This window comes from Cuculus canorus, chromosome 14 (genome assembly GCF_017976375.1).
Source record: "Cuculus canorus isolate bCucCan1 chromosome 14, bCucCan1.pri, whole genome shotgun sequence".
Classification (NCBI taxonomy): Eukaryota; Metazoa; Chordata; class Aves; order Cuculiformes; family Cuculidae; genus Cuculus; species Cuculus canorus.
Window position 1 is genome coordinate 15162708 of NC_071414.1, and position 27791 is coordinate 15190498.

Sequence of the window (27791 nt, forward strand, 5' to 3'; positions counted from 1 at the left end):
AGACTTTGAACTGCAGGAGGGAAGACAAGCTTACATCGCTGTATGCTTTTCATGGAAACACGTTTCTTTACAATAACATCTTTGGAGAGCACTCCTGAGTGAAGGGTGGAAAAAGATACAGTGACTTTATCAAAACGAGGGACTAAGTGTCTAAAGGATTAATAAAGTCCTGCTGTTTTCAAAGCAAATAAATGTCAATGCTAAAATGTTATAAAATAGTTGTAATAAGAGGAGGCAGGCAAGCAGAAAAAGGAAAAAGCAGAGAACCAGAAGTAGAGCACTGGCAGATGGATGCGAGGGGAAGGGGAGACGCAGTACTGAGGTGGAAGAAGATAACCCATCTACCTGATACCATCCGCACAAACAGGGGCTTTTGCATGTGGGAACAGGAACTTTGCAGAAAACCTTTAGGACCCAGAAGCTCAGAGTTATGCCAGACAGACAGCAGGTGCAAGTTTGGTCTGAATATAAGCTAGGGAAATGCTGATGGTCTCCACAGCTTTTGTGCCTCCCTTAGGTGTTGCACCAGTTTGCTGGGCACTACTTGGTTATGGCTCTACCCCTTTCCACCATTTCTTTCACAAATCTGAAGTTAATTTGCTTGGGAGTGGCCTTCAGAACTGCATCCTCCTTGTGGCACAAGGATACCTCACACTTGAGGCATTTTTATCTGAGCATGGTTGCAACGGGAGTTGGATGTCGGCTGCCTTGTGGTGTACTGAGGGTTGTTCTGCTATTCCCTCACTAGGGAAATGCAGATTACCCTTTGGATGCAAACACAGCATCTCCCAAAGAGCTAAAGCCTGCCAGCAATACCAGCAGGTGACCACCACCTTAGTGGCCTGAGTGCATCAGCTGAGTGCATCACCCGAAAGTTTTTGCAAAGGACAAAACGCTCATTCCACACAGCTCGCCGAGATCCAGGGCACAGGGAGGGACTCCGGGTGTTGTGTTGAAACAGAAAGGCTTTCCGGTTTAGCTCATGGGTTTCAAATCAGCTGGGGCTGACAGTGACTGAGAAAAGCTGCTCTCTCCCAGCTGCCTGTGGCTCTGTGCTGATTCTTCCATGACCAGCATCCGTACAGCAACACGCAACCCGCTTGTAAGTCAGTACCGCCTTGCACGTGGCCAGCTGGGGCTGTCGCTTCAGGGGCTGTTGTTTGTTTGTTTGGAAGCAGTTCTCCGCCAAGGAAGCTTTTATTTGTTTTGAAGAATGAAAAATATTTTCAGTTCTCAATGATCAAGTTTCCAAACGTCTTAAGTTTTGATGGACAGATTAATGACAATTAACTGCAAGTGGAATTTCACTTGCAGAACATTTTAGTGTAGAACATTTTAGTGTAGAACAGGAGAAAGGAAAGAGGTAAACTGGTTTATTATTTAGGAAAGAGCAGCAGGACAACTTCCTGAGTCATTCCATGAAGGAATGAAGGCTGGAAGCCTCTTCTCCCACGCCAACAGACGATCGCTCCAGGGCACAGTGAGGCCCCGTGGCCAGGATTGCCCAGGAGCCCCTAGCTCAGACCCTGCTCACCCCTTGGCTTCAGAGGACATGAACACCTCCAGTCCTGTGCGAGCAGACAAGTGCTGGGGCCAAATGCAACCCTGGGGTAACTGAGCAAGCTGAGCACTCGCCCTTGGCAGCTGCCTGCCTTCCCCACCACCCCCTTCTTAAAACCCAGGGAAAACTTGTGGAAGAGCAGCTGCATTCCTGACATGCTGTGTAAACAGCACAAAGCCACCTCGCACCCCTGGCCCATCCTAATGCCAATTTGCTGAAGTCAATAAACAAGGAATTAGCAGCACTTAACTCGGTGACCTCTCCAAATGTGCCAGTCTCCCACTTGCAACCATCAGCTCCTGGAGCTGAAGAGGCTGGATCACAGGAGACAAATATTTCAGTGATTTTGGTGGGGCGTGTGTGACCAAAAAAACCTCATCATACTCTTCTTTTAAGGAAGACACAAGTCCAGGTGCGGTTAGTTCTCTGCACGCTGGCTTTTGAGCCTTATTTTGTTTCACTTCTGTACTGCTTTCACTTAAATCTCACAGATGGTTTCATTCTGAGCCCATTTCTCTGCACAAGCAGCACGCTGCCCTCTGTGTTGCTTCCTCCCTGGTGCTTGCGTGGCTGTACCGTGGCTGGAGTCGGGCACTTGTGATGGGTGGAAACAAATTCAGCAAAAAGAGACATGATTTGATCTCAGCCCGACCAGCAGGACTGGCCTTTGCAGGAGCAATGCAGAAGTAGGTGTGCTTGAACTACTTGCGAAATGGAATCTCAGACGCCCAGTGTAATTGCTGATGAAGACAGGCTTGTGGTGAAGTCCTTCACTATTGGAATGGCTGAGGTTGGACACAGGTCCTGTACAGTTGTCCTTGCTATGGAACATCATCTTCTCATGGATGGCCCAGGTGTAAAACTGAGCTTGGCAGCCTCTTAAAATGCCATCAAGAACTCTGTAAGTCAGCAATGTGCAGGAGGGACTCACTTCTGAGAAACAGCCCTCCCACGAAAAAAACTCTTCCCAGAAACAGATCCTTCCCTGCCATGTGTGAGATGCGAGGAAGAACACATGCCCACAGGGAGGGTCACAGCACAGCTGCACTGCGGCCACAGTGGCTGCAACCGGCCAACAAGGATCTCCTGTGCACTCACTGTATCCTTAATAACCACTTGGTCATAGGTTGGAGCTGCAGGGCAGAGTGTCTTGGCACACCCAACTCCCTCCAAAAACAACAGCGCTGGAGAATCCCTGCTCAAGGGGGTGGTCCATGCACTGTGGTTTCTGCATGCGCTGTGAATTTATGTCTGTTTCTCAGTTAGAACCTAGATTTGTCATTAATCAGGTAAAAATATTTCCTTATAAATGCAAATTACTTCAGAGGACTTTTCTGATGCCAGCTTAACGTAGAATCATAGAATAGTTTGGGTCGGAAGGGACCTTAAATATCAGCCAGTTCCAACCCCTGCCATGGTCAGGGACACCCCACTGGATCAGGCTGCCCAAGGCCCGTCCGACCCAGCCTTGAACCCCTCCAGGGATGGGGCAGCCACAACTTCCCTGGGCAACCTGTGCCAGTGCCTCACCACTCTCATAGTGAAGAAATTCCTCCTTATGTTTAGTTTAAATCTGCCCCTCTCCCCCTCTCCAGTTTATTCACATTCCCCCTCGTTCTATCACTACAAGCCTTTGTAAACAGTCCCCCCCCCCCCAGCTTTCCTGTAGCCCCTTTCAGGTACTGGAAGGTTGCGATAACACTCAGCTCACAAACCCACCAGTGTCCGTACAGAAGCTGCCATCACCAGCAGCTCCAGTCCTTGCACCTTCCCTTAGCCTGGCCAGTTGTGATCCCTCTCGGTGGCCTTTCCAGGACTGGTTTCAAATCCCTGAACTGCACATGGTGTCTGCGTTTCCTTCCACTGCTGGGGGTGTTCTCTGATCTAAGCATACCTGGCAGGAAGGTGATCTGCACAGCAACAGAGATGTTCTACCCCAACGAGCAGCCAGAAGATCTCCGGTATGTTCACCCCAGGCTTGGATCCCTCCCATTGCAGGCAGGACTCCACTTGCTGCTCCGGGGTGGCTGCAGAGCTACCAGCTAAAGCACTGCTGATGCATTTGCTGCCCAGTGGCTGCTTGTGCATCCCAGCCCCTGGAGAGCATTCCCATCTTCCCATATGGATGGTCTTATTTTCCTGTCTCGTATAGCTGTCACTCAGAAAAAAAAAAAACCAACCTGATGCACATTTATTTCCCAAAGAAAATGGCAACAAAGCTCCCTTGGTGAGCTGCAATCCGCTGTGCAAGGGCATCTGCTGTGCTTCCCCAAGGAGAATAAACTGGGGCTGGATGGAGGACTGTGACCAGACACAGTAGAGGCATGAGCCTCCTTCTCCTAGTTCTCCAAGGGGAAAGTCCTGCTGAACACCCACTGTTCACATCTGCAGCTCCCCACCGCCTTCTGGTGGCAAAAATGCATTAAAAACCTCCTTTCCGGCCCGGGCTTCTCCTCGCAGCCGGGTGTGTGCTTTAGGATCCCATCCTGCACCATTCTTGGCATTGCCTGGCCCTCCCCTCCCTGCAGAGCCACTCTGAAACTCCTGCTCTTTTCTACAGAAAAAGGCTCCACTCTGTGCCAGAAAGGAAGGTGGGAAACAAGCAAACCCTCTGTTTCTGAGGCTCTGAATCTGCTTCAGGGGATGAGATGTGTCCAGCATTTCTCTGGTTCCCAGCTCCTGGCAGCCCTTTGCCAATGGCCTCAAAAACTGCAGGCACATCCAAGCATCTCCCCTTTTTTCTGGCTGTATGGTGTTAGCCGGTCAGGAATGGTGAACAGTTTTCCATCCCTGGTCGCTGGGAGCAAAGCAACCGGGAATGAAAGGTTTCCAGGATTTGCCGCTGCTTGTATTTGTGATGGTCATCTCCTAGGAAAGGATTAACCGCTGGGGCTGAGGTGGTCCTGCGCCTGCCTGGCCTCTGGAGTCTGGTATGAACAAGCTGTGTGCTAGGGACTTTGTCACCGCTCGGCTGCCAAGCCATGCTGTAGCCAGGGAAGGCAGTGAAATCATCACGGATGCGGGAGCAGGAGGAAGAGGAGGATGCAGCTAGCCCCTACTTCCAGCCCATTGCATGGAGTTGTGTGCAGTGAAGGTGACCTTGGCAGCTCTCACCTGGTGATCTGACAATTTTCTGTGGGAATATACTGCATTTTCATGCATTGCTGTGGCTGATGAAAACGAGATGATGTTACCGTGCTGTGTGCATTCCCTCTTGTATTTGCATGTCTAGAGGGGAAAATTTCTATTGGTTCACTAGGTCTTGTCGGTCTGAACTCTTGACCGAAAGCATCTGGCAATGGGCAAAAGGTGTGCACAGTGGAGAGGTACCAGAGCTTTCTTTCATGAGAATATCTATGTTTAGATTGGACCTGAGCTGACTGCTCCCAGGAGCTTCCTGAAGTGCAGGGTAAACCGAAGACACAGCCTGTGGTGTCCATACTGTCTTTGTAGACATCTAGAAACCCTTTGGATGGGAAACCAAGACTGTCCACATCACCTGCAAGTGCTTGTGAGAGCTCTGCGGCCCTCCCCGGCATCAGCCCGAGGGCTCTGCTTTGGACCTGCTTCTGCATGACAAAATGCAGGCAAGGGACCCGATCCTGTGTTTCTCCTTGTATTAACACCAAACATTTCTATCCATCCTGACTCAGACCAAGGCAAAAGGAGAGCCTGTCCTTCAGGCTGACCTACCGAGTATGGGTGCTGCTGCCCCTGCTGTTTGATTACAGGTGAAGGAAAGGAAATGATGCTTTGTGTTATTTCAGAAATCAAATAACCTTTTTCAGCATCGTAGAATCATGGAATGGTTTAGGTTGGAAGGGAACTTAAAGTCCATCCAGTTCCAACCCTCTGCCATGGGCAGGGACACCTCCCACCACACCAGGCTGTTCAAAGCTCCATCCAACCTGGCCTTGAACACCTCCAGGGATGAGGCAGCCACAACTTCTCTGGGCAACCTATGCCAGGGCCTCCCCACCCTCATTGTGAAGAATTTCTTCCTAATGTCTAATCTAAATCTTTCCCCCTTCAGTTTAAAGCCATACCCCCTTGCCCTATCACTCCATGCCTTTATAAGAAGTCCTTCCCCAGCTTTTTTGTATACCCACTTTTTTAAAGCAGATCTAGGCAAGAGCATGTGAACCAAAGAAGATGTAAGCAAGAGTCTGGCATCCGCGGCGTTTTCTTTCATTTCAGAGTAAGGAGGGTGATTAGCGTGGCCCCAATGGTGTGATGTTCTCGCTATCCTGAACTTAGATTCACCCCAGTTTTCAGTGAAGCCGTCTGGAAAGGTGGAATTCATTAAAAAGCCCTAAGCATGGCTGTTGTAATAATATTTCCAGGGAAAACAGTGAGTCACAGATGGAAAAGCAGCACTGTGGCTGTGTGCAAGTACAAGCAGTGCAGTATTATCTGCAGAGTTAGAAGACGCAGAAGCTTTCCAATGTAGAAACCCAAGAGAGTGTGGAGGTGGGGATTTATTTCAGAACTGGATGGCTATTAAAAAATCTAACAGAAGCTGGGGGATGAGAGGCCTCCTTTGATATACGGGCTGGTAGGAAAATGAAGGTAGCGTAGAGTCAGTCATAGAAAATGTCTGCTTGGCAGGAGAATGAAAGGAATGGTTAAGGTTACACAAGTGAAACATGACAACCTTTGCTCTCATTGTCAAGTCAGATAGCTTGGAGTTAGATCTTATCACTCAAAACTTGAATTAATCATGGGGCGAGTAGTATGACCGAAAGGTGTAGATTAAATTATAAAGGCAAGCCGCTACCAAGCTGAATGGAAACTGAAAAGAATGAGGAGGAATGAAGAGAGAGGTCTGATTAAGAATAAAAATGATCAGCTGTGCTTCAGGGAATGTTGTTGTTCTCAAACACAAATTCCAGCCAAAAATATGGTATTTCAGTTTACAATCAAGAAACCAGGCTAAGAGCGAGCTTGAATTCTATAATCCCACTGACATGAACAGGTTTGCAGTTAAGTTGCCCCCTCATTTACCTGCATAGAAACCGTGGGTTGTAACTATCCAGTGTGTATCAGACAAGGTAACTATTTTGGTTTTACATTTCCAGTCCATTCCTTTCATTTATTCTAAATATTTCCCCCATCAGACTCTCTTTTCCGCACGTGTCTGTATGTGGAACTGACTTGCTTTGTAAAAGCACATCATTGGCTTCCGTTGTTATTCTGGGACATTTTAATCTAAGACTTTGTCCTGTCAATGGGTACCTTTTTAATCTCTCCTTCGACTCAGTGACAGGGATCTTCCCTTTTGCTCCCGCTGGACAACCCCTACCCAAAGCACAAGTGGGCTGAGCTGCAAGCGTGCTGTGAACCTAGATAGACTTTCTGATACCATTTTACAAGGCAGCAAAAAGAACCAGAGGGATCCTCCTCCCTTCATGAACAGAAAGAAGTAGATCTGAGGCAAACGCAGAAAAATCCTCAAATTAAATTCAACATGAAACCTCTTTCTAAGAGACTCTGTGTTTAGGGTTAAGAAGATCACTGATACGAGAAATGTTAAATACCGAAAGGGCTGATCATTAAAGGACTTTGAGAGGAATTTGAACTCATTTTCACTGGAGAAGAAAGAAGCGTTCTGCAGGTAACGGCTGCCCATGTTAATCTATTGTAAATATTGAACCACTGGAAATTATAAGCAGAGATTTTTCTGTTTGCTTTAGTAATAACCTAAACACTGGCTTCTGATAAGTCCTGTCCCCACAGAGAAGATTATATATCCCTGAATAGCCACATCCTTCTCTGACAGGAATTAGAATTGTAGAAGCTAGTAGTGTCCTAATAAAACCTCCCATCAATCTTGAATGAAGAATAACTCAGTAAGACCCTATTGTTTGCTTGAAATCCACCCTGCTAGTTATCAGGCAAAACAAAAGATTTTTCCTTGCAGCATAGTGTGTTGGCATTTCTTATACACAGGGTGAGGCTGATCCTTACGGGCAGAGTGCAGTAGGTGCCCTGGCAGGGGAGCATCCAGTTCTCCTCCAGATAACGCTTTTCCAAACGCTGGTTCAAGCCGAAGTCCCACCTCTTTTGCCCATCTTCTACTGCTAGAGGTAACGGGCTCAGAAGGGATTTTTCTTGCTTGAGTGGCAGTCCCAGAAGCTCTTTGGTTGCTTCATGACTACCGCCTCTAGTCTTGCCTGCACAAGAAAGTCTGGCAGACAGGCAGTTATAAACGGCGAGCAATTACTGATTTGGTGATGTCAATGAGTTAAAATCCTGTTTGGCTGCCTCGGCCCCAACAATATCTTTATAGTATTGGATTATATCAGCAAATGGTGAGCAGTCATATGGGTTATTGCTAATTCTCTCTCTGTAGCACTTGGCTTAGTGACAGATCTTTTAAATAGGTTGTGAGACAGCAATGCTCCTCTTGGACAACTGCAGGAATTTGAGACTGAGCTCCCTTAAATCCCTTTCTTGTGTAATCTGCTTTTCTTTTTAATTTCTAGTGCTATTTTTCCTGCTGTCAAAAGCTCAGTTGTCACACAGATACCAGAGCTCTTTTGTTCTCTCAAAGGGCAGGGCAAATTACTCTTTGGTATTTGCAGAACTATAGCAACAGCCAAAAATTTAAGAGAGGTATTCAGGATGAGAAGACCAAGACAGTGAGTAAAGTACACAAACTGTTAAACGGAGTCCCTGAAACTGTACAGGGTGTAGCATCAGTTCAGGATCTCTGCAATTGCTAAACAAAAGGACTTAATCACAATGTAAAACTGCAGTGACCAGCATTAATGTCAGGGCTTTCAAATACAGAGACCAAACTCCTGTGTGCTGTGTTCAGCCCTACACCAGAACCCAGATAACAGCCTTCTCCAGTCATGCAGACAAAGCTTGGGTGGCCAGGAGACATTGAGCACTGGCTTGGGCATTGAGAATTTGCCTAATGCCATCAAGATATGCAAAGTTATTAGGCAGCATCCCAGTCCTGTGCAGCGTGGAGCATTTCAAAACCTTCTAACAGCACTGATAGCAGAGGAGCTTTACAGAAATATCCATCCCTCCTTACGCATCCGGCTGTGCCGCCTCCAGTGCCTTCTGCCCTCGCATGAGCTCCTCTGCGGGCCTTGTCCCTTGTCCCATGGTGATGGCTGGAGACTTCGTGGTCTCACCCTCTGTGTTCATCTGGCTCGGCAGTGGCTTAGGGCGATGGATGAGGTGACAAAGGGCAAGATGTTCAGCAGGACGTGGGTCCCACCAGGTGCAGCCCCACAGTGCCAAGCAAGGAGAGCAGCTGGGTCACCAGGATAGACAGAGCCCAGAGATGGCCGTGCAAGCCCATGGTGAGGAGGGAAGCCAAGCTCAGGGTTGAGACAAATGGCTGGGCACAGGTGACCATGGAAAAAAAAAACATCGCGAGGACTTGAGGTTAAATGCAGCCCTCAACAAACCAGGGGGGGTTTGGTGCAGAAGTTCTCTGCAGCCCACACATCTTGCCAGCAGTGTGGTCCCCGCTTGCAGAGCTGGCCCAGCCTGCATCTCTGTCTGCAACACACTCCACTCCCACAGATCTCCCCTCAGGCCACCTCCCTTTCTCCCCAGAACTCCTCCTTTCCATTAATCCCATGTGGGAGAGGACTTTGGTGTGAAAAGTCACCATAACGGCAGGGGGGCCATTGCCCTCCTGACTGCCCCATCCCTGCAGGTATGATCCTACACAGCAATACCTCTCCGTTCAGGCAAATCCCCTTCCCTCTGGCCCTGTCCATGGCAAGCCAAAGGTCTTCCCTTCACAGGACACTGATCAGGAATGCCAATCTCCTCCCTAAAAAATGTCTCCGTAGATGTTCCCTCACTCAGCCCCTCCCCAATGCCCTGCCCAGCTCTGTCTCATAACTGGTAGGGCTGGCCAGCATCCAGCTTTCTAGTCCAAACAAGGTAAAAAAGCTAAATGCCTCTATTTCTCCACCCCTGTAGTTTAGGGAAAGGGAAGCTGTGGTCTATGACCACTCTTCAGCCTTTGATGTATTTCAGTTCTCCCTGTAGCCTCGCAAAATTTCCCTGCATCATCGCAGGATAATACTAAGTGTGTGTTAACAAAAGATGTTTGAAAGGCTTGTTTTTCCCTCTGCAGAGGGAAATCCTCCCCCTCCCTGCCATATGCACTTATTGCTCCAGAGATTCATGCTTCTTCGAGCTAGCCAGAAGTGCAGTTGCCTTGTTGCGCTGTTCTTTTTTTGCTTATTTGCTTTTCTGACATTCTGAAAAGAGAGTAGGAAAACCGGCAAAACAAGGCAGGACAAGAGAGGGATTTAATTTGCCTGTTTTAATATTTTTAACAGATGTTGACTGTAAAAGAAGGGGTGTTATTCATTTGTGTGTATCAGTGCCTTTTGGTGGTGGGTTAAGGGAAGAATTTTGGCCTTGCTTATATACCGATGTGCCCTCTAGCCAGACGCATGCAGGCGACGCTCATCAAACTCCTGCAGAAAAAAAGCTTTAAAGAGCCCCTCCAAATTATCCCTGGTTAAATGAGCATCCTATACTCATTGATGTAGTTTCCCAAAGCCTCGGCTTTTCATCTTGCTTTTTAGAGAATGACTTTGCCTGTCTTCCCAGTTTTATCTTTAAAGTGTAGCTCTTTGCCTTTACTGAGACGAGGGGCGCTGCCGATAGCAGCGATTGGCCATGGTCCTGCTCCACACAGTGGCATTCACACAAAGGGTCAAAGCAGCACAAAGAAGATTGGGTTAGGAAGAAATTTTTTTACGCTGAGGGTAGTGAAACCCTTCCCAGGTTGCTCGGGGTGGGGTGGGTGCCTTGTCCCTGGAAACATTCAAGGCCAGGTTGAAGAGGCTCTGAGCAGCCTGATCGAGTTGAAGATGTCCTTGCTCACTGCAGGAGGTTGGATTGGATGACCTTCATGGTACCTTCCAACCCAAACCATTGTATGGTTCTGTAATTCTATGATTCTATGATTTACGTGACCTCTTTGACACGCCACAGATAGGGGGAGGTTGTGGCTGCCCCATCCCTGGAGGTGTTCAAGGCCGGCATGGAAGAGATTTGAGCAGCCTGATCCAGTGGGACGTGTCCCTGCCCATCACACGGGGGGTGAAACCGGATGATCTTTAAGGTCCCTTCCAACCCAAACTGTTCTATGAGTCTACAAAATCCACCTCGATGAACAGGCTAACACACATCTCCATTATATACTGAGTCTGTACTCCAAGGGATGTTTCATGGAATACCAGCTTGGATGCGGCTGACGAAACAGCCACCTGCTCCTCTGGAAGGCGGAGCCTCTGAACAGATGCACATTTGAGGAAGACATGGTAATTCTTGTCATGCATAGTTTTTACGGTTATTGCAAAACACAGAACTCGGGACACATTTCAAAACACTCAGGAAATTTGAGCCAGCTTATGTCTTGCTGGGAGCCCCGATGGGAACCACAGAGCAGAACCTGCCTGCTGCTGTCCCTGCTGCCACACGTGGACACAGGAGTCTTCTTAAGGGATGAAATCATGAATTGGCCTCTTCTTGCCTTGTTTTTAGCCCATCCTTCCGCTGATAGCTGCAAAATCCAAGAATTCCGGGAAAATCTCAACACACATTGGTCTGCTTTAGCAGAAGTCTCCGCAGGCAGTCGGGACAGCGTGTTGCTGGCCCAGCCTGAGGGAGCTGTTAGCTGAACAGACCGAGGTGCTCAGCGCTGAGCTCTCTTTCATTTTCTTGAACTAAAAAACCCTCTTTTTCTTCTGTGTGGCTTTAAATTCTTTTGAACAAAAAAATCCTCTCCTTTTTTTCCCCCCATGTGGCTGTTAGAAAGACACTCACAGTTCCTACAAGCAGTTCCGTGGTCACGGGTTCGGATGTTCTCGGTGGCTGTGAAAGAATTCAAAGGGAAAGGAAGCAAAAGCACCAACAAGGTTAGACAATTCTTCCATATTCTTACAATATGTCTGGAAGGACAAGGCGCCTCTGTGCTTCACAGCTGAAGGGTGAGGCGCTGAGCTGCAAAATATTCCCTCTTCAACCAAAAGAAAGCTCTTGGCCCATTGTACTCTCATTTCTGGGGGGATGGTATTGCCTCCTATGCTGCTGGATTCCGCTCTGCTGGCACCTCCTTGCCCCGCTGCTCCTGGGGAGTAATAGACACTGCAGACTCCGTGGCCGTTGAAAACTCCTCCGAGCCTTTTGTGTTGCTTTCTTTTCTTCCCAAGACTATTTTTATTGCAACTGGTGTTGCAATCCAGCTCGCAGTGCAGCCCTCTAGTGAAAACTCGCAGGCAGAAGGGGTTCCAGGCTGCAGGAGGAGGTGGCGAGCGTGGGCACAAAGGAAAGCTTCTGGCGATGACTCGGTGGGAGGTGCAAGGAGTCCGGACTGTGCCAGACCCAACTGCCCCGCGATACAGGGCCACGCTCACACCGGGTAACCTGGAAAGCAGAGTACACGCTGAGGAGCAGGGGACAGCATTTCATTAGCTCCCGCTCAGCAAATCCACCCCAAGGTGAGCCTGGGAATGCAAAACTTGTCCTTGCTTAGGCCGTGTCTGTCTTGGAGGGTGAGATATGCTTATTCCAGTGTCATTGCAGAAGGATGATGATAGTGGTGATGCCTTGTCCCCATCTCCCCAACCTGCTGCCCCTCCTGCCTCTCTCCTTCTGCAGCGCCCAGGGACACGGTGGCCGTGCAGCCAGCTGGGCTTATCGAGCTGTCTGCAAGCAGGCAGATAAGAGGGTTTCCCGTCTGATTGATGGTGTGATATGAGTCACCACATCGTTGCGTAGTCATTAAGCTGGGTGCAAACAGCAGGAGGGTGGTGGAGGTTGAGGTGGGGCAAGGGGAACCGAGTCTGCTGGCCACAGCCTGCCGTGGCATCCCTGCCCAGGGATGCTGGTGGTCACCGTGGCCGCGGGTCCCTGAAGTTGGCCACTAGTGACAGCCATTGAAGGGCATTTGGAGCTGGGAGGAGGATACTTGTGTCTGCTACTTGCAAACACTGAGTGAGAACAGAAAAGAAGGTGAGTTCTGATGGTGACAAACAAGGACGAGAAAAATATTGTGCCCTTCAATAGGTAAAGACAGCTTGAAAAATTAGGCTTATAGGGAAGAGAGGGGGAGGGGAGAGACATCTGTGCTTGTTTATTCATTCATGTTTCTACTAGCCTTTATTATATTTAGACTACGCTAGATGATACTAGAAGTATTTTGCATCATGATGATCTGAGGAGTGGGAGTGCTCCATGGCAGCCTCCACGGCTCCTCCTGACCCAGGTCTCCTGACACATATTTGATGATTTTGATGCAGGTTATGCTGCGCTGTCATCCAACAGAGATGTGAGCTCAGATCTCTTTTGTTTAGTTGTTTTGCTTTGTATTTTCTTTGCTGTAATCAAACAGGAGCAGAGGGAAATAAAACGCCATTAAGCACCACAAGACCTTTACCCTTTTGAGTTGACACAGGAAAGTCTTAATTTCTTTGACAGCTCAGTGGGAGAAAACAAGACACAATGTTCCTGGTATTTCTAAACAGTCACTGGAATGAAAAAGGATCAATTCTGAGATGAAAGAATTAATCTTCCAGCTGGTGCTTGAAAACTGGTGGTGTCTGTATTTGATATTCAGAGAAATACTAAGCTAGGACATTGTTACAGCCTCTCCAGGTGCTTTTATCCCATATAGAGAGGCAGAAAACTGGAACCAGCTTATTGCTTATGAGAAAGTCTACCAAGGACATCAGGCATACAACATAATTTCTGTAAACTGCTTTAATCTATTTATTTTCTATGATAGTGATGTTTAACGATCACTTTGTCTTAACTCACTTTTGTTTTTCCCTGGTCTGAAGGGAAAAGTCTTTGACAGAAGGGAGAGGAAGGAAACAAAGCCGGCAGACTCAGCAGCTCGCAGCTGCGCCAGCTTTCCGCTGTTAGACAGAAATTAGCCGAGTGGGTCTCTGCTGACATATGAAAACATCGGTTTTTTTGCTATATCCCAATGAATGCTGCAGGTTTTTACCCACACAGAATTCTCTCCGGTGTTTAAAATGAGAGCTAATTTGGCCAGGGATTGCTCAGAAGGCTGAATGCACAGCTCCCGGCCTTTCCAGTATGAGGGATGAAACCCTCTGGCAGCCGTTCTGCAGGACCTATCTCCAAATCAAGTATCACCGTGCAAGGCAGATCTCCACCTTTTATACTTTATCGCATCCTGTCTTACCATCGCCCTGGCTTTTTCACTCAAGGACTTTCTTTATTCAATGGTGTTGTGGCTGCAAGTTGTGTTCTGAGCCCAGTGCGCGCTTTCCAGGGCGATGTGTACCATGAAGCGCTGCCTGTCCTGGGGCTCAGGCAGGGCAGAACAGCCCAAGCAAGGCTGCGGTTTCTCAGGCAACGTCAGCAAGAGGGACATGCCTCAGCCTTCTTTAGGAATATTTTTAAACCAGATCTCCCTGGGGGAGTGAATTGCTGGGCTGTTGAGATTTGTTCCCCCTCCATCTCCCACTTCTCCTGTCTTATCTCTCACGTGTTGGCTCTCTGCTGGCTTTCCCAGTTAGTCATACCTCATTCCTGGAAAAGGGAGGCTGGGAACGGAAATGCTCCATTAGACTTGTCTCTGCGAATATGTATTTCCAGGGTGCGTATAGTAAGAATAAACCAGACTCCTCCTGGTTTAAGCACCACATACAAATCTTCCCTGTTTAATTAGAGCAAACCTATGCCACCAACTACCACATCAACAAGGACTAAACCTGGCCAGAGGAGCTTCTGATCGAGAAATCGGGTTTTCTAGGGTCTCAAAGAGTCAATATGTTGGATCAGATTCATCTGCTGGCTGCCGTGACAGTCCTGGGAGTCCTGGAGCAAGGTAGGACCACTGATGGATCGGTCTCCTGCACCTCCACTGATTTTCTTTCACTTCCATATTTCATTCCTGCTGTCGCCCTCACACTTCCCTGCTTTTCAATAAACAGACTGATACCTTGCCTGGGTTTTGAAATGTATTCAACAAAACAAGCACCTGGGAAGCACCTTCCTCTGAGCTGACCTACCTCCTCAGTTCAGAAACTTCTTGGTAGATCTCCTCTGCAAACACATACCATTTCTTTCTTTGAAAAAAAATAAAAATGGATTTACAGCAGTTCCGGTAGATGTTAGCATACAAAGAGCATTGCAATGGGGAAAGGTGAAAGAACAGGCTGTGGCAGGTCATGCAGGATGTCTCCCAGACGGAGTTCTACATTGCATGACAATTTAATTCAGTCTGAGTGGCTCATCTGCGGCATCAGTTCCCTCCCTACTCACTTATCAAGATTTAGAAAGGGAAAAAATTAAAGACTGAGAAAACCCCTAAAACTGATTGTAACAAAGTGCATCTGAACTTAACGGTTTCTATAGAAGATAGATTATCTGTTAATTATGCAAGAGAGAAGGCAGATATCCACTGGTGCTGCGTGACTGCATACTGCTGCTCTGGGTCATTGCTTTTCCTTGTCTGAAATGTATCTGGGATTTTCATCCAGCTTTCTCCGCTGTGCAGGGCTGCAAGGTTCGGAGGAGTCAGCAGAACTTCTGCATCTCCCTCTGGCCTCCTGACTCCACCGTGCCCAGCCCCGACTGACCATTGCTACTTTTCTCTCTTGTGCTGCAGCCTACTTCTTCCTCCAGGTGATCTACGCCAGGAGGGCGTATGGAATTTCTCCTCCAAAGACCTCAGGCCCACCTGAATTTGAGAGGGTTTTTCGAGCACAGTAAGAAACTCTTCATATAAGATATGTTCCAGACCTCAAATCCAACAGCACTGCCCCTCCCCTGCTTTGCCATTTATTTCTTGGGACTCGCAGAGTAATTCAGCAGTTATACACCTCCCTTGGGATTAATTTAGTAGATTTAAGAGTTGAGATTTGGATTGTGTTGGCTCGTGAGTCCTAAACGCTCCAATCATTGCTGACAGAAACTACATGGGAATATCTTTTGTAGAGCGTAGGGCTGCTAAAGACAAAGTTGTGAGTGCCCGAGTCTTAGGCTGGTTTTGGTCAAGCAGTGTCAAAGCCTCAGGCAACTTCATCCCTGCTCTGAACCCTCCTCACTGGGAAGGACAAGCTCCCAGAGAGGTCACAGCCGGGGCTGGACTGGGGGCAGCCACCGTCCGGCAGCTCTACCGTGGCTTCTGTGCTTGGGCTGCAGAGGGGAGGGAAGCAGAGAGGGAGGGAGCTTCCACTCTGCTTTAGCTGGGCACTGGACAAAAGCATCTTTTACCCAATTTCTTGTGCCCTGGAGACTCTGTTCCTTTCACTATTTCATTCCTGTGAATAAAGGTGGGATGAGAACTGCAGGGAAAAGTGCAAGCCTTGGAGTCTTTTCATGGTGACATCAGCTCTAACAAGCAACAGCCCCTGGGAAATACCAGGGGAAGGGAAAAAGGAAGATCTTCCTCCTTTCCCTTGTTTATGACCTTCCTCTTTCCTGCCAGGGTGAATTCCTCCGAGTATTTTCCCATTTTCCTGGCAATTCTGTGGCAGGCTGGACTCTTCTTCCATCAAGGTGAGAATAGTGCCTTACCTGGTTTGCCACTGCATCTGTTCCTCTGAGTGCTGGCTCAGTTCTCAGCTCCTGCTCACCTTCCAAACAATAGATCAGCAGTAATTCTGTCTCTATTGGGAGGGTAGAGCCAGAGGACACAAAGCCTCTCTTCCTTCACCTTGGGGTACCTCCTTCAAAGTAGTTCAGCAAAGCCTTTGGAGACCATCATTGTGATCTCTCTCAACTGCAGGTCTGGCTGCAGCCTTGGGTGTGCTCTATCTTTGCGCCCGCTACTGCTACTTTATGGGATACAAGGCATCATCCTCAGAAAGGTAAATGCTTCTGCCAGCCTGGAGTGTGTAGGAAACCCTGAGGGGTTCTGTTTGAGAACATAATGTTCTTTGGGGAACCGCAGGACTTCTTCTGGCTGCTTTGTGGTCCCTGCATGACTCAGGCTTGCTGAGACCTCCCCAGGGCATAATGTGGGCATGAGTACGGGCTGGGGCCAGAGTCAGATACGGGGCAAAGCTCTGGAGCTGCCCTGAGCCCTTGCGGGTGGGTGTGCGCTCCTTCAAGGTGGGAGCAGGGCATGGGACCCCACACAGGGGACAGGGAACAACCAGGGGCTGCTTTTCCACTCCCCTCCTTCAGCGGAGGAAGAGATTGTTCCCAAATGAGAGCAGTGATGCGTGGTCTCCCTCTCTTCCACCAGGCTCATCCCAATATACATTAGCTCCGGAGTTCTCTGGGTTCTCGTCGCAGCGTCAGCCCTGGGCATCTTGCGTTTCTTCCTCTCTCACTATGTGGGGCTGAACATCCTCTAGCTTTTCACAGCGTGACCTGCTCCTCTGTCCCTCATCGGTGTCCTTGCCCTCGAGTCCTGCTCCTTCCTGCCCATCACAGACTGACTGTACCCAATACAGCACCAGCAATAAATCCACCCTCACCCGAGTTTTTAACACCTCCCTCCCTGCCCAGCACCAGCAGGAGCTGCTGAGCTCTCCAGGAGCTATTTTCCCCCCCCATGGCACACTTGGTGCCGGGTGCTCCATATCAGGCAGCTCCATCATGTCTGATGCTGAAACAACGACGTTCCAAAACAAGGAGAACCTTAGGAAAACCAAACACAGAGTAGCAAACTCCTCTCAGCCTGAGCTTCCCAGGGAGCTGCCCCAGGGAACTGCCGCGTGTTCCCCTTCCTCCGGTGGCTCTGCCTTCAGCCCAGACACCCAGCATGGGTTCCTGCCAGTTTTCCAAAGGCCACACCTGAGAAAAGTATTTGTTTGAAACAAGATGTGGGCTGAGACATGGCAAAAGAGGTGAGGGATAAACAGGAGCAGCCGCCTTGTAATGGTTATTAGCCACTGCCCGTGGGCGATGCTGTAAATTAGACTGCGCAAACTCATAACCACTATTGCGTGTATAACTTTGAATGCTGCCATGTGACAACGTGCACAAATAAAAAGGCACCAGGCTTGCTGTGTTGGGTGTCTCCTTGTGAGTCTGCGATGAGCAGAGGAGAAACACACGAGGCTTTGAGTCAAGGCAGCTGCCTTGGTTTCCCTGCCATGCAGCGCAACGCAGCCTGCAACCCTGCATCCCACGGGAGGAGAGCTCTGGGGAGGAAGAAGCTGATTTTCAGAGGTCCAAGCTCTTGAGCGGCTCAGCACCAAAAAGTGGTCCCTGCTTGGTGGTCTGGCTGCTGCTCAGGACCCCTCTGGGCTCGGCTCCTCTGGGGCAGGAAGGGCTGGATTTTCAGGGGAGCTCAGTGTTCAAAACACTGATGCTTTTGACCATCGATCCGCTCACGTTGGCGACACAGCTCAGGAAACACCAGCAGTGCTCCATGCCATCAGCACAGGGGACTTCATGCCAAACCCGGAAAGCGAAAATAACTGCATTAACACGGGGCCAGTTGAACCACATTTTAAAGCTCATTATCCTCCCCTCCCTTTCCCAGCAGTTCACAGATCGAGACTGTAAGAACAAAAGGCAGGAGGTTTATGGTTTTTTTTTTTTTTGAAGGAGTGATTGATTTTTCGCATTGTTTCCTTCCCTGCATTCTAAACTGGCTCCCCTAGCAAAGCCTTCATCCATTCCCCTTCCAGGTTCTCCTGCCTTGGAGTCCTGCTGCCACACTGAAGTTGGCAAACACCGCAGGGAAAGGCTTCAATCCAAATAAAAATTACCCCACTCACCTCTGCAAAGTTTTCAGTGCAGAGAGGCCCTCTCCTCACAGGATCCCCCAGTGTCACAGCAAGATGAATAACAACAAAATAACTTTTTTCCTAGCAGCTTTGGTAATGCACTTGGGAAAAAGCTGAGCAGCATTAACCCCGGCTGTGCCTTAGCGGGGACGGCGAAGAGGAGACACGCTGCCTGCCCCCAGTGGGATTTTACTTGGCTTTTACATTAACACATCCTGCCACCTCCTGAAGTTAATTCTTAGTCCTCACCTTTTTCCCAGCATGGTCACCTCCCGGAGGGTTCATACAGAAGGATCAGCCCCAGCTGCTGGTCAAACCTCTGCTGTCTCCGGTGAGTCCAAGGCAGTGCTCACCGTTCTGCAGACACCACCTCCATCTTTTTACCTTGCAACCAGTTTTCTAACCCCACCGTATCCGCCTGGAGCCTCTACCCCCCTCGGCCCTGCTTGCCTGGGCTCTGTGTGACAGGGCTGCAGGATGACTCAGGGGAGGGAAGTTAATGATTCAGCAGAGAGGCTGTGGCGAGCTGGCTTCTCCCACTGATGCACAGAAAACCATGACAAATCCTGGTGCAGCGCAGCCAGGCTCCAGTTCTGCCATGGAAAAGCCGCATGGCACATCATCCCCTGCAAACAGTTGTCACAGGGGTCGTTTCAGGTGCCTGGAGCAGAGTGAGGTCTCCTCCCCTCCAGCCAGCGATGCTGTCATCGCTGCTTCATAGCTGTCATCAATGAAAATCACTTTGCACTGGTCCGTGGTTCAAGGATGCAGTTGATGGTTTCAGGATTTACCGAACTGGAAATGCTGCAGCTGCACAGCACCAATGCAGGATGAAACTGCTTTGCCCTCTTGTAGGGATGCTGAGGGGCCAGGTGTGGACTGGCAGGGTGTGTGCTGGGATGGGATGTGATGGATAAGATATGCTGGATGGGATGTGCTGGGATGGAGAAGGTACGCTGGATGTGCTGGCTTTGATGGGATAGCTAAGGTACGCTGGATGGGATGCACTGGGTGGGATGTGATGGATAATATACACTGGATAGGATGTGACGGCATGTATAAGGTATGATGGATGAGATGCAGTGGATAAGATCTGCTGGCTGGGATGTGGTCTACCGCTGCCACCCCAGGGGACAGGGCTCCCGGGTCACCATCCAGCTGGTGTGAAAACCACCCTCGAAGCCCCACAGTAGCCGCAACGCACCCGCCGGGCAGCGCCGGTGCTTCTGCTCGGCCGAGCCCAGAGCCTCGGCAGTGGGGGCGAGGATCCTCGCTGCCGCTGCCGCTGCCGCCGCCGCCGCCGCCGCTCGGTCCCCGCAGATCCCACCCGGGGGCTTTTCCCCCGCGCTGCCCGAGGAGGAGCCGGGAGGGCTCTGCCGCCGGCAGGGGGCGCTGCTGCCGCGCCGCTGAGCGGGGAACGGGGGAGCAGGGGCGGGCACCGAGCGCCCAGGGGGTATCCCGGCTGCACCCCGAAAGGGAGCAGGGCATCCCGGCTGCACCCCGAGCATCCCAGCTGCATCCCGAGAGGGACCAGTCATCCTGGCTGCACCCCGAGAGGGATCAGGGCATCCCGGCTGCATCCCGAGGGGGACCAGGGCATGCCAGCTGCATCCCAAGCGTCCCAGCTGCATCCCAAGAGGCAGCCAGCACATCCTGGCTGCACCCGGAGCATTCTGGCTCTGTCCTGAGAGGGCCCAGGGCATCCTGGCTGCATTCTGAGAGGGTCCAGGGCATCCTGACTGCACCCTGAGAGGGATCAGGGCATCCCAGCTGCACTCTGAGCATCCCAGCTGCATCCCAAGAGGCAGACAGCACATCCTGACTGCACCTCAAGCATCCTGGCTGTACTCCAGGAGGGATCAGGGCATCCTGGCTGCATCCTGAGCATCCCAGCTGCAACTTGAGTGGCAGCCAGCACATCCAAGCAACACCCCAAAAGGCACCCAGAGCATCCCAGCTGCCCCCCAGGAGGCACCCAGGGCAGCAGCCACACAGGCTGCCTGCAGCCAGAGCTGTGGCCATGGCAGCATTTGTGCACAACCCCTTCTGCTTCGGGTCTGATCTGTGCTGGGCCAGGCGCTGGTATTAAAGTTGTTGAGGTGAGGGAGTCCTGGAGACAAACAGAAATCTCCTAGAGACAGCTTTCGATGGACACAAGAGCCCCCTGCTAGCGCTTTGTGGATTCCCAGGCTCCTTTCTGCTTTGTCCCTATACAGTTCATTATCAGCAACAGGGAGGAAAAGGTTTGGCGTGAGATATTTGAAAGCAAATCCACTCTGATACAACCAGCTGGATGGGAGGGCAGCAGACAGCAAAGGAAACCTGCAGAACCGGTGAGAACTTTTTTTACGGCAAGAAATGCAGAGGCTGAACACGTGAGACAGACTCTGTCGCTGGTGGGACTTGTTCCCACGTGAGAAAACGAGTGAGGTTGGAAGCACACAGCTCTGTTGCCCTGACGAAGCAAATGCCACCCGCTGCAGGGGTAGCCGGTGTGTATGTGTTCCCATTTCTGTGTTGACACAGGTTCCTGTAAGGCTTTTGTACCATGTTGCAGACGTTTGTAGCTTGTTTTTATCTTGAAAACTTCAAGGGCACCTGCATGTGCTTTCCTACCCATCATGTGATGGCCTGTGCGGGATACAGTCGCACGGACAGGTCTGGTGTGAAGACACCAGCGGGTTTATACGCAGCCCCCAGCACCCAAAAGATGAGGCAAAAAGGCACCCGTGCACCCAAGCCCGAGGAAGAGCAACCCAGTCCCTTGGCACCATGGCTTGGTGGGAGAGATGGAGCACAGCCTTGAATTTCCCTCGGAAGCAGTAGTGCCGGCTTCCTTTGGGTGTGTATGGGAGGAAAAGGGCGAGTGGGGCTGGAAGAGGAGGGTGCAGCTGGTGGCCCTGGCTTTGGGGCACTGGCATGTCCCCCCGTTTCCATAGCGCCAGCTTCCATAGTAAGGAGCCAAGGGGAGGGAAAGAAGTAGGTCAGACTGGGCTAACAATACCCAGACGTGTCTATCTGTGGCTGAGCCTGATCCGGGAAAGGGTGTGTAAAAGAGAAAGGGAAGAGAGGGAGGAAAAAAAAACCCAAACAAAAAGGAAAACACAAAGTGGCCATAGTTTGAGCATCTCTTTCCCTCAGAAAAATAAGGACCTATTAAAGCCAACTTTGTGTATCAGTTGTGAGAGATCGAGAGCAGCACCCACCTCCTGCCCATCTGACAACAAACTCCAAGGGAATTCAAATGTTAATTTAGAGCCAGTCTGTATGAGACTGAGCCACTCTCAATGGGTCTTTATTTCTGCGGCAGCTCCAGGATCCCATCTCTGGGGAAGCAGCCGGCCGGAGCTCAGAGGATGCTGCTGTACACCCCAGCACTGGGGCCGCTTTCCTTTCCCATCCTGATTTTGTCTTAGTTTTATTTGTTTACATTCAAGTGACTTCAAGGGCAGGGAAAAAGAAGGGCAGGCACGCTGGAGTTGTGTAACCGAAATAACTGCGGTAGTGACCCGCTTTATGTGCTGAGTCTGCAGAAGGCTTGCTGTCGCTCTACCAACGCTTTGGAGCTGGCTTGTGAGCAGCACGGTGGTGTAGAATGGTAGATCCAATGCCGAACCTGAGGAGACCATTACAACCAGTAAGACCCAGAACCCTCTTAATCCCAGTAAATGTACAGACACAAAGATCTGTGGGGTGCGTAACAGAGCAAGATTATAGCATCACAGAATATTTAGGGACCTTTAATTGGAAGGGATCTTAAAGATCATCTAGTTCCAACCCCCTGCCCCGGGCAGGGACATCACAACTTCCTTTGGCAACCTAGATCAGAGGGCTGGAGCACCTTCCATATGAGGACAGGCTGAGAGAGTTGGGCTTGTTAAATCTGGAGAAGAGAAGGCTCCACGGAGACCTTATAGTGACCTTCCAGTACCCGAAGGGGCTACAAGAAAGCTGGGGAGGGGCTTTCTACAAAGGCTTGTGGTGATAGGACGAGGGGGAACGGGTATAAACTGGAGAGGGGCGTATTTAGATAGACATAAGGAGGAATTTCTTCACCATGAGGGTGGTGAGACACTGGCACAGTTTTCCCAAAGAAGCCATGGCTGCCCCATCCCTGGAGGTGTTCAAGGCCAGGTTGGATGGGGCTTGGGCAGCCTGATCCAGTGGGATGTCCCTGCCCACAGCAGGGGGTTGGAACTGGATGATCTTTAAGGTCCCTTCCAACCCAAACCATTCTATGATTCTATGATTCTATGATTCTATGATTCTATGATTCTATGAAGGAATGTTTCACTCTTAGGGCAAAGAAGGTTGTAGGTGACCATGACACTAGCTGGAGAGACTGAGATGGATAGCAGTGAAAAGCATGACTGGGGCTGACCTATGTCACGCCTGCAGTTTGACAGTGTTGGGTTTGGGTTGAATGTCACACCGTTGCAGACGAGCCCCAGCTGTGGAGGGAGGCACAGGGTGTTTCAGACAGCCCTGTGAGAGCACACCCCTCACCCGCAGGCAAATATCCCTTTACTTCACCACAGGCCACAGCCCTGTGCAGTAAACACCGCTCCTGGGATAGGTAGTGGGGTAAAATCCAAGGAAAAACAAAGCTATGTGCCACTTCATATGTTGGCAGGCCAAGACAAGGAGGACAGGAAAATCCACGCTCCAAGGTTACAATCCACCTCGCCTTCATCAGTTTTATATTTCCCAGTAATTACTGCTTGCAAGTGATAAGAGAGCACCGAGAATTTATCTTTCACCTGGTGAGGGCAGAGGCACAGCACGTACCAGGCAGACAGGGCTTCATGTGCCCTTTGTGAATGCCCTCCCTCCAAAGGCTCAAGAAAGCTTAGGAAAAAGCATGCCCTGCTCCAGCCCTCACCGATGCTCTGCCCATCTCTGTGTTCAGGGATTTCCAGGGTCTAAGAGCTAAAGGTAAACATTAGGTGGGAAGAGCGAAAGTAGGGTCAGCACTCAAGAAGCTTTGCAGGGCCCTTCTGGAGTGAGAGAATAACAGAGGATCTGTGCCGGCAGCACATGCGTCAGCTGGGCTGCTCTGACATTGCACTGCTCAACAAGAGAAAGCTGGGTGACCCCAAACAGCTGCAGGAGTGCTACCTGCGAGGGGTGGAAGTCGGGAATCCTCATGTCAGTAAGGATGAAAACAGAGCTTCTGAGCTTGCAGCTGGGGAGCGGCTAAAATAGGCTCCATTTCATGAGCATGAGTGGCCACAACAACAAGAGCTCAGGCGCTGTGTTATCTGTCCTGACGCAGACACTGCAGCATACACTCCCAAGACTGGACTCGGTCATCCCACTGTGAAGTATTTACAGCTCTACAGCTCATTCTCCTTCTGGGAGGGTGGTAAGGAAATGCAGGCAAGAAGGCTTGTTGCAACGGATGCAAATGGACACTTGCCTACATCTCTCCTGGCAGGCGCAAGGCTGAACTGCCAAAGAGCTGTAAATATTCTGCTTGAGTGAAGAAACCTTCTCTGAGAGCAGCCCGGTGAGCTCAGCACAGCGCTACGCAGCCAGATGGCTCCTGGGTTAGAGCTGACTCATGCCCACCTAGCTCGGAGTCAGGCAGAGCACGCAGCTCCCTAAAGCGTGCTGGTAGAAGACAGCTTTCCAACTGCTGGAACTGCACTCACACCAAGGGACGTAGCTGGATCAGTAAAAAACAAAAGGTATTCTGCCAGCTGCTGCCATTATAACGCTACAAAACCGAAACGGTAATAGGCACGAGTTACACTAATGGGCAGAAAAGCATAAACTGAGCGCCGAGAGGATGCGATCACTGAGGGAACAGGACAGAGGCAATTCTTCCGTTTCCTTTTGTCAAAGGATGCTGATCATAAGTTGTGGATGAACCGGTGCCATAAAGGGAAGGGTGATAGATTCAAGCAGTATAGCAGCGGCCTCAGAGAAAGGGAGGGATGTGGGTATCTGATTTTCACTAAAGCAGTGTCTATCAGCCTCTCTAATTGTTTTCCAGACCAGCTTGGCTTCTTAGGGAACTACAGTTTAGGAAAGCTGGGAAGCGTGAGCTCTACTCAGCCCTTGCCAAATAAAGATAAAAACAGGTGAAAAGGAAGAAAGTAAAGGTGAAGTGTAACCAAAAAGCCTCTTCGACTGCCCAAAGAGAAAGCGATAGGGAGGCTGCGTTAGCAAAGCCATGAACCGGCTGCATTAGCAGGCAATGAAGGTGGCCGCGTTACCCAGTATGGCAGAACACACATCATACCTATTTAATAGCATTGCTTTGTTTGTATTTGTCCGTGTCACAGCTAGAGGCTATTTCTAAAGCCATTGGTAGTGATAGAAGGGTTGTAACTGAATTCTGAAGGGCTTTTTACTGGAGGTCACGCATTCAAAGAAACCTACAAAGTGTTGCTAATACAAGACTTCCATGCATTCCCTGTTTTCAGACCTCAGATGATAAAGCAAGTCAGCTGCTACTTGTTGAGAGTTAATCACATTTGCAGATTAACCATAAGATCCTGAATTATATGCGGATGCGGGGAACATGCGACGCCTGTAGCTGAGACATGAGGGATGAAGCTTATGACGGAGGCAGAAGAACAAATGGATAGCGTCTAGCTAGGAATAAAACCTACTCAGACCCCACCACCACTTCCAGATACACAAAATGTTTCCAATATGCTTAAATGCCCTTAAAACAGAAATGCAGATTTTCTCCATTATTTTCTTGCCTAAGAAAGGAACCTAAGCAAGCCAACAAATAGAGGTTTATGATTGGTACCAAACAGAAACATTCTGAGCAGGTAGCAGGCTTCACGGAAGGGCTTTACTTGGTCCATCTTAACACTTAACATGTCTGCTCAGCTTTATGCATCTCTCTGCAGGCTGGACTGGTGCTCTTGCTGTCCTGGCGTGGGTCTCTGCTCAAGGGGACCAGGGATGTTGCACGGGGGCTGTGTGACCATCCAGCAGATCATTTCTCCAACAGATTTATATGCAGGAGACCACTTCTTTGCCCATGTCCTACCAGATGCTCTACCAAGCTCGGCTTCAAGCCCTTCCCAGGCTGACTTGAACGAGGTGAAATTTATCTTTTGAGAATGCAAGTGGGGAAATGAGAGCAGCTCCTCTCCGCAGCAGTGGCTGAGCTGCAGGTGTGCCTTTCCCCTTTGCAAGAATGACCCAGTGACATCCTGAAGTAGAACAAAGCTATTTTAGAGAAAAATAATTACCTAAAACTACAGCTCTTTTTGCTGACAGACCCTCTGACAGACACACTGCAGCTCAGCTGTGTCTACTGGTAAGGAAGGTACAGGCGTCGTGCTGGCACAAAAAAAACAGGTATGGTGATGATTCTTGAGTCCTAGAAGAAATCATAGAAACAAGACCTGGAAGACTGCATGTGTAAAATACATACATCACTGTAAAATCCTGCATCAGATGCTTCCAGCAAGATTTTTATCCCCTATTTCATTCTTTGCAAGTGCTCACACACCATGGGAGTACCCTTACTTGCAAAAGCGCTTACCAGAGATGGACCCTCAGGAAAAGGGCTGCTGCTGTTAACAGTAACTCCCCTCAAACTGTTAATTATTTTAATTTTTCAAACACTGCATATAAGTTGGTTAATTATAACACTTCTGCTAACTATTTATGTCTTTGTTCACAGTCACGTTCTTCCCCTAGAAGTGGCTGTACCCAACTTCCCGTTGGATGTGTCAAGTTTCAAGGCAGGCGGGTATTTTGCCTACGCTTAGCAGCAATTATGTATTTTCCAAAAAAAAAAAAGTCATATTGCTTTTCTGCTAACACTGGAAAAATACGCAGGCAGCAGAACTTCTTTCTGGTGTGAATACAGGGTGAATTTAAGTTCCTAAGAGACCTCTCTAAAGAGAAAATTTGTGTCAGAGTGCTGTTTGGCTACAATAAACATATGATCCAGAAAATTTTGGGTAAATCAAGCTTTATTTATGATTGAAAATTAGCATGAAATCATAGAATCATAGAATGGTAGTTCCACCCCCTGCCGTGGGCAGGGACACCTCCCACTGGATCGGGTTGCTCAAAGCCCCATCCAACCTGATCTTGAACACTTCCAGGGATGGAGCATCCACTGTTCCTCTGGGCAACATGTTCCAGTACCTTACTACCCTTACAGGAAAACATTTTTTCCTAATAGCTGATCTAAATCTCCTCTCTTTCACCTTAAAACCATCCCCCCCTCATGCTGTCCCTCCCTGGTCTGCTCAGCTGAAAGGACTGTGGTGTGCAGGGGCATGGAGAGAGTGGCCATGGGCATCTGCTTTGGAAATGGCCAATCTGGATCCTGCAGATACACCTGAGCCCAAGCACACCAGCGGTCCCTTGGGAAGCTGTGGCTGGAAGGGCAGGACAGGCAGGATTTGGCCACTGCTGTCACCGTCCCAGGAGGCACAGTGTCAAGAGCCCAAGGAAGGCTCTCTTTGCCACTCGGCCATCATCTGAGCACAGGGGCCATGCCTGGCCCTGCCCATCCTGACCCCCTCCAGCCCCCACACTAGACCTGACGCAAAAAGCTGTTCCTACTACAAAAAGTAGAATATTTTGATTTAAGCTAAAGCAGAGTTAAGTTGATCCAAGGAACTCTATTTTGTTGAAAGTTAGGCAGAATATCCGTCTGATAGCATGTTTTTTTCTATCATGTTTTTTTTCAAATAAGTGTTTTTCCACTGTTATGTCTTGTGTTAAGTATTATCTGTGCTGAACAGACGTGTCACTGGCGCAGGTTGCCCAAAGCAGTGGTGGCTGCTCCACCCCTGGAGGCGTCCAAGGCCAGGTTGGATGGGGCTTGGATCACCCTGATCCAGTAGAGATGTCCCTGCCCATGGCTGGGGATGGAACTGGATGGGTTTTAAGGTCCCTTCCAACCCAAACCATTCTGTGATTCAATGATAACCACTCCTGTTTGTAGTCTTTCTGTACCTCAAACGCAGCCTGCACAAGAGGTGAACGCACGCCAGGAGCTCAGCCCTGGTGAGCCCACACCGTCAAGGGGGCGATTCAAGAAGTAGTTACTATTAAAAAAACTGGGATATTTTGATTTAAGCTAAAGTTTTATCTAAGTAACTGTATTTTTCTAAAGTCAGACAATGTTTCATCAAAGTAATGGTATCTTTTTGAAAGTTAATGTCCCTCTGATGGCATGGTAGTTTTTTTTGTAAACAGTGTTTTCCCAAACACTGTTCATTCTCTGGAGATAGTAACGTTTTTGTGTTCAGTGTGATCTGTGCTGTACAGATGTCTCTTCTGGAATCACCTCCGTTTGCAGCCTTTCACTGTCTCAAAAGCAAGGTCAGATAGAACTGGAGGCAGCTTCAAATTACCAAGAGATTTGACTGTTGTGAAGTTCATAATAACATTAAAATTAGACCTTGGAAAGTAATAGAATATGCATAAGATTTCTGGGAAGATGTATCCATGCACATGTAAGTGGGAAATACACTCTGTCCCAGGCTCTAGTCTCACTGCACGATTGATGGAGATCGCTCCCTCGT

General features: G+C 49.4%; 1 protein-coding gene across 5 annotated transcripts; it reads left to right on the plus strand.

Annotated features, from left to right (window-relative positions):
• The first annotated feature begins 9910 nt into the window (after positions 1-9910).
• LOC104059369 (leukotriene C4 synthase) lies at positions 9911-17874 on the plus strand. 5 transcript variants are annotated; one of them, XM_054079245.1, is made up of 6 exons: positions 9911-11469; positions 14337-14411; positions 15195-15294; positions 16017-16087; positions 16317-16398; positions 16779-17594. In XM_054079245.1, exons 2-6 carry the CDS (start codon positions 14354-14356, stop codon positions 16888-16890), a joined length of 423 nt encoding a protein of 140 aa, XP_053935220.1. In that variant the 5' UTR covers positions 9911-11469; positions 14337-14353; the 3' UTR covers positions 16891-17594. The 5 variants fall into 5 exon arrangements, with proteins under 5 accessions (XP_053935220.1, XP_009559330.1, XP_053935219.1 ...); XM_009561035.2 differs by lacking the exon at positions 9911-11469 and adding an exon at positions 11897-12051 and having other exon boundaries at positions 16779-17509; XM_054079244.1 differs by lacking the exon at positions 9911-11469 and adding an exon at positions 12123-12565 and having other exon boundaries at positions 16779-17593.
• Positions 17875-27791: the final 9917 nt, after the last annotated feature.